Consider the following 15,220-nt stretch of genomic DNA (forward strand, 5'->3'; position numbering starts at 1 on the left):
AACCTACAGAGAATGATCACCTGAATCTGCAGCTCCCCTCGGACTTGTACAGCGAGTTTCAGCTCATTGTTTAGCTGGTAAGACAATATACGTATGCATTGTATGTGTATGCCTGTCACGATAACACATTTTGCTGGACGATAAATTGTCCCAGAAATGATTGCGATAAACGACAATATTGTCGTTCTGAGACCATTTTCATCTCATATAATGATAATGGCATAATAATGCAGGTACACCTTTTCAAAGATCAATAAAGTTTTATTTCTAAAGAATATTTAACACTGGAACTGGAAGACATTTTAAATATCCACAATATATGAACAAAACAACCAAAAACAATAAATAAAATGGACTCTCAGTCTCTGTTAACAAAACATGCACTGGAATAAAAACCAAAGGCAATCAAAAACAATAAATAAAATGGACTCTCAGTCTCTGTTAACAAAACATGCACTGGAATAAAAACCAAACGCAATCAAAAACAATAAATAAAATGGAAATTTTTCCGGCCGCGATAATTTCCATTTCAAAATTACCGAGCTCATTTTTATGTTTTTTCATGTGATTAGTTGACTTCTTGCATATTGCGATAGGCCTATGTATGTGGTACAAGGTGTCAAAGCCTGAAGTCTTTTTAAAGACATACAGAGATGAGAGAGACTAAAAATCCAGATGGCCATCATGAAAGAATTTGAGGATAATTTGCAGCAAGAAAGAAGCCTGAGACCACTGTCATCATCTGTGTGCTTTAAATAAAGATTATCTACATTTTCTTCTCAAATGCTTTGCATTTCCTCTTCTTTTTTTTGTGTGTACAGTGTCTATGCTTGGTCATGGTGCTATTGGTGCTTCTTTCAGCTGTAATGTGAAGTCATGGCCACCCAGAGGCACTGCTGGCTCAAGCTGAGGCTGAGCTGCTCAGCTGCTGGATTGAAAGTCATCCTGCTTCTCTGTTTTGTTTATCTGACACTCTAATTGAAAGTATAAAATGACTAATAAATCTATGGGTATAATAAAAAAAAAAATTTCACTTTCAGACCACCATATGTCTGTAAATGTAACATTTAAACAGCAGCCTGGAAATAATTAGCATAGCTTTCTTATTACATTACTATGTTACAGTAAAAAAAAACATGGTCGCGATGTGTCTTTAATTTAGAAACTGGAGTACATTTTTAGAGTAAATAAAATATGTTTTCTCCCTTGTTGACACCAGGTGTGTCCCTCTTGTTTAAGTACCTTTCAGAATAAGATTTGCCAAAGAACGTCTTCAAACGGACGCCCAGGAAACTGCAGTCCTGCTGTCTATTACCACAGTTTTACCAGCAGCAAAGAAGGATAAAAAAACATTTGAATAATATCCTGGCCCCTCCTCCCCATTTGATAGTTCCCCGCCCCCTTTTTGTCCCAAAATACAGAGGCGAACCTGTTGCTCCCAAACTTAGGAGACACAGATAGCTTAGACAACACACTGGGCTGGGGCAGCAGGGGTAAGCTAAGCATCCAGGAAACACATAGTAGATGCGCCACCAATCGTCTGCCACTTCAACTGGATCCCTTCCGAAAGGTTGGTTTGATCATTCCTCAGCTCCTGCATGCACTGAGAACCTGATCTGCCCGTGCAGTACGTAACCTCTTTTCCCAAGATGACATTGTGCATGAGTTTTCCACGACTTATAAATAACAACTGCTCTTGCTTTGACCAGATGAGAGGAGAGCGTAAGAGAATACGCACATTGAGAGGTCCTCCATGGAGCTTGATGGGACTTTAATGAGTTGCCACCAAGGGATCTTCCTGCAACAAGTCGTCCTTATATAATCCTTTTGCGTCTTTAACTTTGCTGAAACGTCATGGAACACTGCAGATATCGTTGAAGGAAGGAATTGGTAAAGATTACAACATTATTCGGTCAAGAACTCAAACCCGTCATTTGGTGTTCAGGACGCGAGTCAGGGAACATACTGAAAAAAGACAAGAAAGATTGAAGGTTTGCTTTCTGACCACCCCATTACTCGTTTGACTTGAATCTCAGGGGTGGTAAGGGGCAATACAGAAGCAATGGATGAAGCCGCAGAGGGTGTTCGGGAGGCAATGGGAAGCGAGGCTCAGGTTGAGTTCAGGGCCACTTTGCAAGCTGCTGTAAGGGAGGTGCACGTGGACGTAAGTGTTTTTAAGCAGCGCATAGACCAGAGGATCGAGGAGCTGCGCATTTCCAACGGACCCTTGGTCGAGGCTGTGACCAGGCTGCAGGAGGAGAACCTGCAGCTTAGGTCAAAGCTGGAGGCCCTCAGCCGCCTGGTGGAGGGTCTCGCTGGGGTAAAGATCGACAGGAGTCCTGCTGAAGTGAAGGGGAAGAACGTGGAGGATAGTATAGAGAATGGACAAGCAGAAGACCAGAGAGGTCTGGTTAACTCTGGAAGATCAGAGAACAGACAGTCAAGCCAGTCCACTTCCACATACTCTGAAACGTCAGAGTCAAGTGGAGGATCAAGCCATGCCGCTGCCGCTGCCAGCAACACCCCAGCCACTCCTCCATGGAGAGCAAAGAGACATGCTGAAATGAACGTAAGTACTCATTCTGTTTTTCTACAGATTGTACAGTTTGAAGAATAAAGAATTTTACAACAAAAGAGGGATACCAACACAAACACCATCATTAGATATGTATGTCTGTAATATCAGTAGTACAATGAATGCATGGAGGGGTGAACAAGAGGTGTTGGGTGTTGTAAATGGGCCTGAGTGCCAAGAAATGATGCGCCTGGTCTCAGCTGTGAAGGACTAAGGTTGACTTCCCTCTTAACTTCCACCTACCAACTTGTCACTTTGGATTGGGTGATGGTCTACTAAATAAATAAGTAACCAATGGTTAGACAATCATGCAGTAGTTGTATGTGCATAGTAACAACTCATTATAATACACCACTTAAAGAGGTTCAAAAGCATTCACTAATAAGACTCAGGATCACCAATATCATTGGACAACCACATAACGGTCTGTTGTCAATAACTTGTCATTATCTACTCCTTCCTTCAGGTAAAGGTGAGACAATAAAATACAACTCTCCATGAAGTCCAGTTTGAGTAATTGACCCTCGAGTTTGCAGGCAGCGCTGCCTGGAAGACAAAGTTGGGGGCTTAAAACACCAAACACCGCACCTGCATGTATTTGATTAACCAGTGCAGTGAGTTGCCAGATGATTCCACATTGCTTTGTGGCAGAATTTTAGTCAGCCTACATTTTTTTGCCAGACAACCCTGTGTCTCTTTTTGCAGAAGCTCTACGCGTTGGCAAAGTCGCATCGCGGTGGCCCCATGAAAGATGGAGTTCACACTGTGCCGACGTCTGTCTGAAAACAACCTCATGTTGCTGTACCCCTTTTATAGCACCATGCAATCCTTAAAAAGATCAGACATGCTTATAAACTGAGCTTTCCTGATCCATAAAAACCTCCATGTAAAGAAGTGGATTAGAGTCAGGATTTGACTTTGTGTTTGTTTAATATATATTTAACCTCTGACTCCAGCTTCACACATTTATGTGGGGAGCAGTGGTAACAGCACTGCTGATTAGGCTTCACCTGCCAGTATATATCATTATTTTCAATTGCAGACTAATAATAACAATATCTAGCGTTATGAACCTTGCATTATCAACCAACATTAAAATGACCATTACAGGGGTTATATCCTTTCATTGGCCCAAATGAATTTAAGAACAAACCAACCACGCACGCACACGCACGCACGCACGCACCCACACACACACACACACACACACACACACACACACACACACACACACACACACACATATACATGCTTACACACTTACACACTTCTCTACCCCCCAACTCAAGGGCACATGTATTTTGGGGTCTGTGATTTGGGACTGAGCTGCAGCTCTTCAGAGCTGATATCTGCTCTGTTAATGAAGTCCTGAAACGTGAATTCAGAGAGAGTGAGGGATGTAGTGTGGACTACCTGGCAGTATACTACACTACATGCTTATAACATTGCCCACAGTACAGATACTATGTTGCAGTTTATGACGTTACTCGCGTGCACACTCTAAAGACAGGTTTATAATAAATCCCTGTCCCCTAATCGTTCAGGAATCTTGCTTCCCAGCCAATCCGGGTCTCAAACCTCCTAATGGAAAGTTGAATTGCGTCTACATCCCTGTCAATAATACCCCCAGCCCACCCCCTGAGAGGGACAACCAGCTGTCCTGTCGAAACACACACCCTGCCAACATTCCTCTCCGCTGAAATCCCCCCCCCCCCCAACGTACCACAGTTCAAACCCCCCAAGAACCAAGATAGCCCTGTGATTCATCACTTTAAACTAATGCTGCATCATTTTCAAACTTGACATCATCTTCCTTCTGTATTTCATTTGTTGAGTTCATCTTTTTTCCTTGCAACTAGCAATGGTAGGCCTACATACATTGGGAAGGATTTGAAGAGGGTGGGGGGGGGGGGCAGTTTTAAACGATTTCTTAACTTTCCGAAGCCAACAATCTGACAAGTGTGCTCACTTCATGCAGCGAGTGGAAAACAGGCAGCACTGGAGCTTCTCCCTCAAGAGCTCTCCTTTGTATTCTTTTTTTTTTTTTTCTTAGACTGAGACTAAGCCTGAGAAAGTAAAGTTTAGGCTGTAAAACCAAATGAATGAACTGAAAGGAGCAACAGTGCTCCGTAGAGTTGAGGGGAACAGCGGAGACATCTCACATACAAGAAGTAATTTGATCAGTTGTTAATATAATTATTAACAACTGATCATATATATATATATATATATATATACATATATATATATATTTGCTTGATTGATGTTGAGGTGTTTTAGGTGTCTCTAAGTTGGATTGGAAGTTGGTTGGGCTGTTTGCAGCGTGTACATGCATGAAATTATTTTAATGAAAATTTCATATTTGAAAAAGAAAAACATGTAAAATGTATGCAATTTGCATAAAATGTGAAAGGTTATGTTTCATTTCATTGTGGCATTGACAGTTCATCAACATTTTGTCCATGTATTCTAAGAAGGAGCCAAAGTGATATGGAGGTAAACCCAGCCAAAGGTTGGGGGGATTTACAGGGTGAGACAGAGTCAGACTGTGATAGCCTACAGGAGCTGTCGTGGAGCCCACAGATCACTGTGGTGCTAATCTTACTCCTGACGACCAGTTGACGGGCTGGCTGAAATGGCTCTATTGCGTGGTTGCCAGACCTCTGCGTGTCTCTGGAGTGCAAAAGGCAGGAGGAGGGGGTGGGACAAGGGGCAAATAGAGGCCAAGCTTCAGGCCGATATACTTTAACTGCTCAGGCTAACTCCCTGATTTCCAAAGCATCCATTTGGGGCTATATTGGGATGTAAGAAGAGTGGAGCGGAAACTCTTGCAAAGTGACTGATTGCAAAATCTAAAATAGCTTCTCAGTGGGAACATGGGTTTGTTGGCCACAGCTGTCATTAAAGGAGAAGCTTTCAGCTGTTAACAGCTGAAGATCACACATTTAGAGAAGTGAGCACACACACACACACACACACACACACACACACACACACACACACACACACACACTCACACACACAGATTTACCATGGAGGATAAAGGACTAAAATTAATTTTAGCTCCACAACAGTCTGTCATAACCCTCTTTGTTTGCTGTGAGCAAATCAATGAGTGATGGTGTTGCTAAGACAAATGTATAAAAAGATGGCATGTCTTGCAATTTACCTTCCTGGGGTAATAGCTGGAAAGGAAATGGGATTCCTTGCGCAATTCTTCATTTATGTCTGTTGTGTTTTAACATTCTTTTTAAAACTAATAAATCATGTTGGAAGTACAGTAGATTATTAGCCCCCATCCCCTCCCCCTACCAATTTTACTTTAGGATTGCATCAGCCACCGCTACATACATATATATATATATATATATATATATATATATATATATATATATGTATATATATATGTATATGCCATTACCAAGGCAGGCAAATGTCAACACATCAGAGGCAATTGAACAGTGCAGTCATACCTGATTCAGACCCCAAAGTAGAAAAAGTTACATACAGAATTTTTTGATACTGAATATCACTCTTTTCATCTGTGACATGACACCAAGAAGCTATGTGTTCTGAGTTTTGCAATTTCACCACATCAAAACGTTTATAAACCAGCGAGGAGTAACACCTTCTTATTGTAGCACTAAAATTAATAAACATCTAGAACCACAAAGTCCCTCTTAACACTAGACACGATACCCCACTCTATAAAAACTGAGCCAGCAAGCATTATAGCTATCAGAACCTGCGCATAGAGCATCCTGGAGGAGGAAATGACTTCCCATCGATCAATGATATAGCTCTAATTTACTATAATTCAAATTACTAAGATTTTATCTTGCCAGGAATACATTAACCACAAGTGTGGATCCCTATAAGGCTGCCGATAAGGGTCTTCTTCTTCATAGCTGGTTGATGATGTTGTGTCACATTAGTCGTCCATTCACTCAGTGCGTCCCTTTAAGGCTACAAATGGCCCTACCAGTTTGTGGATGTCACACTTTTTAATTCCTGAAAAGATAAATACTAGAATTGCAGGTTTTGTTACATCTTGTCTTTACTGAACAGGGCACTGATGCAAAAGGAGAGAAAAATGTTGCCACAACTGCACAAGAGAATGGGAATCCAGGTAGGCGGATAATCTGAGAAGTTCCACACAGGCATCCTGACAAGATGACCTCACCTTTGATTATTTTTGGTTATGTCTCCACAGAAGGCTCCCACCAGCCTCTCACCGCCATCACGAAACCAAGCACAGAGTCCTCTGCCATGACTAACTCTCTTCGGCCTACCGTGGAAACCCCCAACAGGCCTGGTCAGTTCATTCCTGTACTTTTTTTTAGTTACATTCACACTGCATTGTATGGTTTTGGTGGCTTTATCGGAACAACCTGCTGGAAGAGTTTAAAGCTCCACATGGGGCCACGGTTACAGCAACAGATTGTAAACAGATCAAAAGGAACAACAATTATGTCCAAAAAACAGTACCATCAAATTAAGCATTCGGTCTTTTCTCCAGAACGACAACTAGCGCTTATAAATTCTACAATAAATTTGGAGTCAAATAAACCAACAGTTGTGGACATCATGGTTTAGATTAACTGGTACTGGTTGGCTGATATCATACAATATCAAAAATACAACTTTAAAATGAATAACCTATAATTTTTCAAATGATTACGTTAATGTTGCTACTATTTTATTACGTGCAATTACAATTATTGTGCATTCATACACATTGACATTGTTTGTACTTGCAATGATTTCATCACATTACAATTGGAGTGTTAAATGAACACTAATGCGTCAAAGATAATGGTTGTTGATAGAAATCTAGCACTATACATGTCAATGATCGTTTTTTTTAAGAATGGGATTGATTGAATGAATGTTGATCTTTTTGTCTTCCAGACCAGGACGAATCAGGTCTTCTGACCAAACCCCATCATCCCCTCACTGCAATGATAAGACCCAGCTCTGAAGCTCCAGCTGTCCCTCAGTCTCCTGCCTCAGCGCCCAAAGTAACGAAGGACACTCCAGCAAAATCAGTAGAGTCTCCTACTAAATGTGGTGAGAGGGGAATCTATTTCTGTTTCTGTCTGAATCTGCTTCATCAGTATCACCAAACTCATTACTTCAAATCTCAACTATTCAGATTCTCTCTTTTTCAGACGCTGACGAACCCCAGCCCCATCTTCCCGTCACTGCCATGACAACCAAACCCGGTCCAGAGGGTCTGGTCGCCACCAAACCTGCCCAGTCTCCAGCATTGGTGCCTAAAGCAGCAGGTCATTCAACAGCAGAAGCTCCAACAGGTGAAGCAGGGCAAACAGATAGTTGGTTACATTTACTTAATGTTACAACTAGACTATGGAGATGCATTCATAGGACCCCGAAAGTATTGGACCTTGTAATTGTCTGCACATTAGTAAATAATAATAATAATAATAATAAAGATGTCTCTTTCACTCTGACAGTAACATAATTGCTACCCTGCACACCTCTTATCATTTAAACACTGTAGCGACCACCCCAATCACCCTTGTAACCACCTCTTACATGTATTTGTTTATGATTTTTTTTTAAATAGAATAATATAATATTCTATAATAATATTACACTCTGAAAGTAGCCGTTCTACTAGTTTATATCCACGACTTACCACTTCGGGATTGCTCCGGTGCCGCCGGAAATTATATATATATATTACAATATTAGTTGGCTGCTATATTAATGCGCTGCATATCTAGTACAGCCCCTTTAAGTTCATTTTGCTGATAATACTTTGATCATACTTTAACATTTTGAATTTAGGATTTTTACTTGTACTGGAGTATTTTTAGACTGTGGTATTCCTGCTATTTTTACTTTGAAGTAAAGGATCAGAGTACTTCTTTCACCACTGCCCTCAAGTAACCACTTAACAATGCCCCATTGCAGCCATCTGGAACACCTGAGCAATTACCTAGCATCAACGATCCTATAACAGTCAGTATCACCCTCCAGACAAAACAGACCAAATATGTCAGCAGTAATCAGATCATTTGTAATGTTATGTTTGTATTTTTTTTCTCCATTTATTCCTGATTCTTTCCTGTTTTTATTCTATTCCATCTTCACTTGTGCAGGTACGTCTGGAACGAAGGTACCCATGGAGCAGCCAGGCTCTGTGTCTCAGGGTTCGGTCCATCATCCTCTTACAGCTGTGTCCAAAAGCAGCCCTGAGACTTCTGTGGCATCCAAACCTGATCAGAGTGCTGCTTCTGTACTGAATCCTCCAGTCCCAGAATCCCCGGCAACAAAACGAGGCATATATCCTTTTAGAAGTGGTACGTACAACGCTACGTTATTGGTGTGTGTTTCTGCTCAGATATCTTCAAATACCCAAAAGGAGAATCAAAGCATGTATGAATTAATGCATGTGCACTGACTTTTCGGGGAAATGGTGTTTGATGTACTTTCTCTCTTTAGATGCTACTGAACCCAAAGCATACTTACCTCTTCCTGCCATGAGCAAACCCAACACAGAGTCTTCATCATCTTCTATAACAGCTCCGTCCCCGAGTCTTTCAGCATCACAGGACTCTAAAGTAAAACCTGGGGAATATCCCTTTAAGCGAGGTAAGTTCAACCAGGGATACAAGGGTCTGTCTCTAAAAACAAAGGTCACAGTTGGTAGTTCCTTGTTAACATATTTTTATTTTTATTTTATTTTTTCTGGTTTCCAACATTCTCCACCTTTACCCAGTACCAGTTCTCAAGACACCCAGTCCCAGTCTGAAGAGAAGTGTGAGCTTTCCTCAGCCTGCAGGTAAAACAAACCTCATGAGGCCTGTTTATAAAAGTTCACAAGGGCATTTCAAATGAAACGTATGCAAATATGCGAGCATGTACAGTACAAGGTGTTTATTTTTATTGTTTATGCATGTGGAAGCTATTTTTCTTTCTGTTTGTTTTTGTCTCTTTTGAATCTATCTCATGCAGTGGCGGAATGTAACTAAGTACATTTACTCAACTACTGTACACATTTGAGGTACTTGTACTTTACTTGTACATTTTATGCAACTTTATACTTCTGCTCTACTACATCACAGAGGTAAATGTTGTATTGTACTCCACCAGTGGTGTAGTCTACGTGATACGCAGGTATACGCAGTATACCCACTAAGAAAGCTCCAGGATTTCCATATACCCACTTAAAAATGTGCAATGGCACGCAACAACATACTTTCCATTATATTTTAGGTATATTTTGAATTGTCATCTGTGGGTTTTTGTTCTTCGCATATGCTAAATAAAGGTATTTCCACCGGATATTGGTGCATAAAAGAATCAGAATGCAGCAAAATAAGTCTTTGACCCTCAAAATATTCCTGGGGGAGGACACCAAGACCCCCCCACTATGATATGCCCCCCAAGCCCATATATATAGGCCCATACATATACAGTATACCCACTACAATACATTAGACTACACCACTGTACTCCACTACAATGTTCGTGTTTGTGATTAACTGAAGGGTGAAGTGTTCCTTTATGAAAATTCTTCTACTTCTTAAGCTAAATAAAGTCTTTAAAACGCCTCTTGGATCAGCTGGAAAATGCATCGTTGCAAAGCTGAAAACAGGGCTGTTTCTGACACCATGAAAAGTTGACTTTTTAGAGATACATGGTTCTCACAAGTCAGCAACGCTACGAACACATGATCTTCTTATAGAATATGATGGATTGCTGTAGATTAAACTACCCAAACAGTATATAAAGGTGTTAAAATTAGCACTACCTTAAACATCTACAGCACTAAAATGCAACAGACACATTAATGCAGTGGTGATATTAATCCAGAAACATCAGATATAATAGTAAAACACTGACAGGGAACATATTACTGTACAATGAATGCTTTTACTTTAAGTGCGTTAACTATATTTAGCTGATTGTACTTACATACTTTTATTTAAGTAAGGTTTTGATTGCAGGACTTTTACGTGTAGTGGAGTACACTGCATTACTGTGTGGTATTAGTACTTTTACTTAAATAAAGGATCTGACTACTCTTCCACCTCTGATCTCATGCCATCTCTCTTGTTCACTCTGATTTTCTGTTTCTGCAGAAAAATTACTTCCCTCCAAATCAATCATAAAATCTGGTTTCTCGCCTAATTTGGATAAGTAAGTCATGACCTCGAATCCTGTTTTGTAACATGAAGCAGAACTAGCCGTTGACTATTGTTAATGTAGATTGACGTGGCGTCCTGTGCATTTACAGCCTATTGACAGCTTCAGTGCAAGTGTAATTGGATCTGTTGTCCACTGTTTCTCCACAGGAAAGCGAACAAGACAGGGGGGGTCGAGTTTAAACAGGATGTGATGAAATCCCAAACGTTGCCACGCTCCAATGGGGCTCAGGCCAAGCGAGCCCTCTTTGAGAGGATGAACTCAGAGCCTACAAAGTAAGTGCATTTCAAATATTCTCCATTTTGTCCTAACTCATACCTATCAATGACATGTCATACATTGAGTTGCATTTCTGTTGAATAGACCAAAGGATTCCAAACCTAAACTGAAGCGCTCTCAGAGTTTTGGAGTGTCCAGTGCCAGTGGTATAAAACAGATTCTCCTGGAGTGGTGCCGCTCAAAAACCATTGGCTATCAGGTATGACTCCAGTGGTGTAGTCTACGTGATACGCAGGTATACGCAGTATACCCACTAAGAAATCTCCAAGATTTTCACATACCCGCTAAAAAATGTGCAATGATACGCAACAACATAGTTTTGTGACAGAACTTTCACTTCAGATATTTGTATTCACAAATACGGGGTAGAGTAATGTGCCAGCAAACTAAACTTACACTGCAGAACATGCAGAGAGACTTTTCTCATCTTTCATCAACCCGCACCATAAATTGGTGCATAAAAGGGTATCAGAATGCAGGATATTAGTCTTTGACACCCAGACCCCACACTTTGATTTGTCCCCCAAAGGCCCATTTTGAGCCAGGAAAAAAAAAGTGGTACAGTATACCCACTACAATACATTAGACTACACCACTGTATGACTCCCTAATGAAATTGCTCTCCAGTTGTATTATACTGTATGCATACTTGCTAACTAATGTTCTTTGTAGCACTTGTTCTGAAAGGTATAATGTTACAGAATGATTCTCAAAATTTGAGGTCTATTTAGTAGCTGTTTTTTTTAGCTTTTGATCATCTTACATGAATGTCATCGGTATGGATGGAGTTGCCCAGTCTTCACAGACATGACTAAATGTTCAAATTTAAAAACATTCTGAACACTTTATAGACTTCCAATGTTGAATACCCAGAGGTAAAAAGGTAGCACACAGACAGATCTTCAGGACAAACTAATTTCACAAATGTATTCCGGCCATGTCAAACAAACATGCTAACATTTCGGCCTAATGGCCTTCATTAGAGCATTCACATAAGCCAAGGTTCAAAGATCATTCATTCTTGACTTTTTTATGACTTTTATTTATTATTTATTTATATTGTTTATTTATGTAGTTTCTGAGAATTTGTATATTGAGAGATTGCTATGTTTACTGTTAATTTTATTTGTTGTTCTTGTATGTTATTTTGTACTTATTAGTAACATGGAATTTCATTTGGAATGAATAAAATAAATATGAATCCAAAATCATATCACATGATCCTCATCAGCAGATTCTCAATGTCAGACGAAATGGAAATTTGAACATCTTCATTCCATTCAAACTTAGACAATAGCTAGAGCCTTTTTAAAATAAGAGAAAATAGTCGAAAGCAAAAAAAGATGATTATTATTATAATTATAATTATTTCACACTGGACAGCTAGTTTTTTCAAGACATACAGAATAAGTGCAACTCAATAGCGAATGAATAATGAATGCCATGATGGTCTTTCTCTCAGAACATTGATATCCAGAACTTCTCGTCTAGCTGGAGTGATGGGATGGCTTTCTGTGCTCTGGTTCACTCTTTCTTCCCTCTGGACTTTGATTACAACACGCTGGACCCTGCAAACCGCAAACACAACCTCCAGCTGGCCTTCACCACTGCAGAGTAAGCTGGCTAAGATTGACTAAATGAGGCTGTGAGTGAGTGAGCGTACTTGATTTTACTCAAACCAAAATTAAAGATATTCTAACCAAGGACAAATATTGTTTTTTTTAAAAAGGTAACACAGCACGTATTTTGACATTCAACATTGAATCAGACAGGTGCAAAACTTTGTCTGGGGCACAGTACAGCATAGCTAAACTTTGTTTACAGCGAGACCATGTAACTTTTGCCAAACGGAGCCACCAGAAATTTTGCCTTATTCCAAGGTGGACAGGACTACAGGCAAATGAGAGAGAGAGAGAGAGAGAGAGAGAGAGAGAGAGAGAGAGAGAGAGAGAGAGAGAGAGGTGAATTGAATGAAGTCAGCCAACTGACCCAGCAATATAAAAAAAAAGGTTGCTAACATTAGCCAACATAAGCTACTGGTCATACCAAACCAAGTAAGGCAGTATCAACGTAACCCCTGAGTGAGTTGAATTAAGCAAAGGTGTGCTTTATTGTTCACTGATTCAACTTAATTTCTAAGAGAGCATAGAACATGTTATTTCTTCTTTCAAAAGTTATGAAAACTATTAACAAGAGCTTTTTCCTCAATATCCTAGAGTCTCTGCTGGTTGCCTGGCAAGAAAGAGTCAGGAACATAACCACTGCAAAATGGCGTATTGTCATTTCTACACTTTTTGCACAGATTAAACAAACAAGATATACAACGTGTTAATAACTGAGGTCATTTGTTTCCCCTTTGGACAGAGCCAGGCTAGCTAATAACAAATTAACCAACAGATATGAGTGGTATCCAAAAAAAAACTCAACTCTCTGCCACAAAGCAAATCAGTATATATTCCAAGAAGTCAAACTTTTTCTTTAAGACTAGTGATCATGGACTTTACTTGGACCTGTATGAACTGAAAGAGTTCTCAAACCCAAAACAGAAAGAGTCTTGGCTGGAGCGCATGTGTTTGGCTGTGCTTTAAATGATTGTAACTTCTGCATTTCTGTTGTCTTACAGTGGAAATAGATACATCTGTTGCACTACTTTATACTACCCGTAATACTTCTACGTTTCAGGGAGCAGGCTGACTGTCTCCGTCTGATCGAGGTGGAGGACATGATGGAGATGGGGGACAAGCCAGACCCCATGTGTGTGTTTACATACGTCCAGTCCCTCTACAACCACCTGAAGAAGTTTGAATAACTCTGTATCAGAGTAGAATACAAAGTCTAGATATTATTAACCACAGTAGTGTGTCATGAACACTTTGAATTTGCTTGAAACCGGCCTTTTGACAAGCAAACTGATTGGAAACCACTGTTGTTCGAATCAGACGTTAGTGTTTGACAAATGTTTTTCTCTTTCAAATTGGTTTTATACTGTATGTGTGCATTCACCAGTTTCCCCCATTTCCTTTAGAAGTTACAGCGGACTGACACTGATTCTTAAAATGCAGTTTCTTATGACATGTATTGTGATGTGTGTGGCTCTAATGTCGCTGTATTTACAAGAGGAAGTTTGGTTTTTATCGAATTCTCAAAATCAATAACAATGCTGTAATCAAAGAAGGGAAGATTACCACTCACTTTAAAACATAATAATAGTTTGTAATAGCTGCTGTTGATCAATCAGTGTTTGGGAACCTGAGAAGAGCCAAAGAGTTACAGTATGAACCAGCGCAGAGATGCTCCAGTAACAATGATTTGGAGTCTTGGCTGAGTTAAGTCTTGCAATGTGGTGAGCAGAAGTGGATTGTAGGTGTGACTCTGTAAATGGCTGATGCCAGAGATAGTAGTTGACATAACACTAACACAAATCGCAGGTATTTCTACACTATTAAACAATTCAGTAATTATAAAGTGTATGTTATTCAGTTTAGGCACACAAAAAACCCATATCATTGCCATACTTAGGTCAAAAGCTAGTAAGCAGACCTTGAGTTGGGAATTGTATATCAAAGTACAATTTTCATGGTCAAGAATACAATTTCATGCTCGACATCTGTAGAGTTACTCCCCAGACATGTAGCTAAATCTATTGGAAACTTCTCTTCGTGTTAAATAATGCAAAATGAGAGATATTAACATGTTTATGCAATAATGTGAGTCTACTTTAGCCAGCCATCAGCTTTTGAATATGAAGACAAAGGGGATGGTGTGGGAAACATAGACTATTTATCATCCATAACAAACCTATAACCTGTCAGCTCTTATAAGTACCCAGGGGTCCACATTACTGACATGCTTCTTGAATGGATAGATGGATTTTTTTTACATAGCTTTTTGGTCTCGATGGCAAATAAAATGTTTTGAAAAATGTGTGTCAGAAAGAATAAGCCTCATGCTTGATAACAGAGTGTTTGTTGCCATCTACTGGTAAAATAAATATAGTTCAGAAGGCCACAGACATAAAATACCATTTTTTTTTATTATTTATTTTACTTAACCAATCTTCATTTTAATTGTGTCAATTATAGACTATAAAATAAATGTCAATAGCCCCGCCCCCTCCCCCCCATGTGTGCTTAGATAATGCAATAAGTCAGTCCAAGAGAGAGAGAGATTAAATATTGGGCGAGAAAC

General features: G+C 39.8%; 1 protein-coding gene across 1 annotated transcript; it reads left to right on the forward strand.

Annotated features, from left to right (window-relative positions):
- The first annotated feature begins 1,985 nt into the window (after positions 1-1,985).
- Positions 1,986-14,481, forward strand: LOC144528202 (uncharacterized). Its single transcript, XM_078266680.1, has 12 exons — positions 1,986-2,569; positions 4,120-4,237; positions 7,487-7,645; positions 7,747-7,890; positions 8,704-8,904; positions 9,047-9,196; positions 9,324-9,386; positions 10,690-10,747; positions 10,903-11,028; positions 11,117-11,231; positions 12,495-12,646; positions 13,715-14,481. The coding sequence occupies exons 1-12, from the start codon at positions 2,063-2,065 to the stop codon at positions 13,839-13,841; spliced, it is 1,920 nt and encodes a 639-aa protein (XP_078122806.1). The 5' UTR covers positions 1,986-2,062; the 3' UTR covers positions 13,842-14,481.
- The last annotated feature ends 739 nt before the right edge of the window (positions 14,482-15,220 follow it).

Source organism: Sander vitreus, chromosome 13 (assembly GCF_031162955.1).
Source record: "Sander vitreus isolate 19-12246 chromosome 13, sanVit1, whole genome shotgun sequence".
Classification (NCBI taxonomy): Eukaryota; Metazoa; Chordata; class Actinopteri; order Perciformes; family Percidae; genus Sander; species Sander vitreus.

What these genes read in the sequence shown, in the direction of transcription:
- LOC144528202 (XM_078266680.1), top strand. Translation starts at nt 2,063, where the DNA reads ATGGATGAAGCCGCAGAGGGTGTTCGGGAGGCAATGGGAAGCGAGGCT. An exon ending in TTCTCGCCTAATTTGGATAA is followed by an intron (nt 10,748 to 10,902) that starts GTAAGTCATGAC and finishes GTTTCTCCACAG; the next exon opens with GAAAGCGAACAAGACAGGGG. An exon ending in CAAAAACCATTGGCTATCAG is followed by an intron (nt 11,232 to 12,494) that starts GTATGACTCCAG and finishes TCTTTCTCTCAG; the next exon opens with AACATTGATATCCAGAACTT.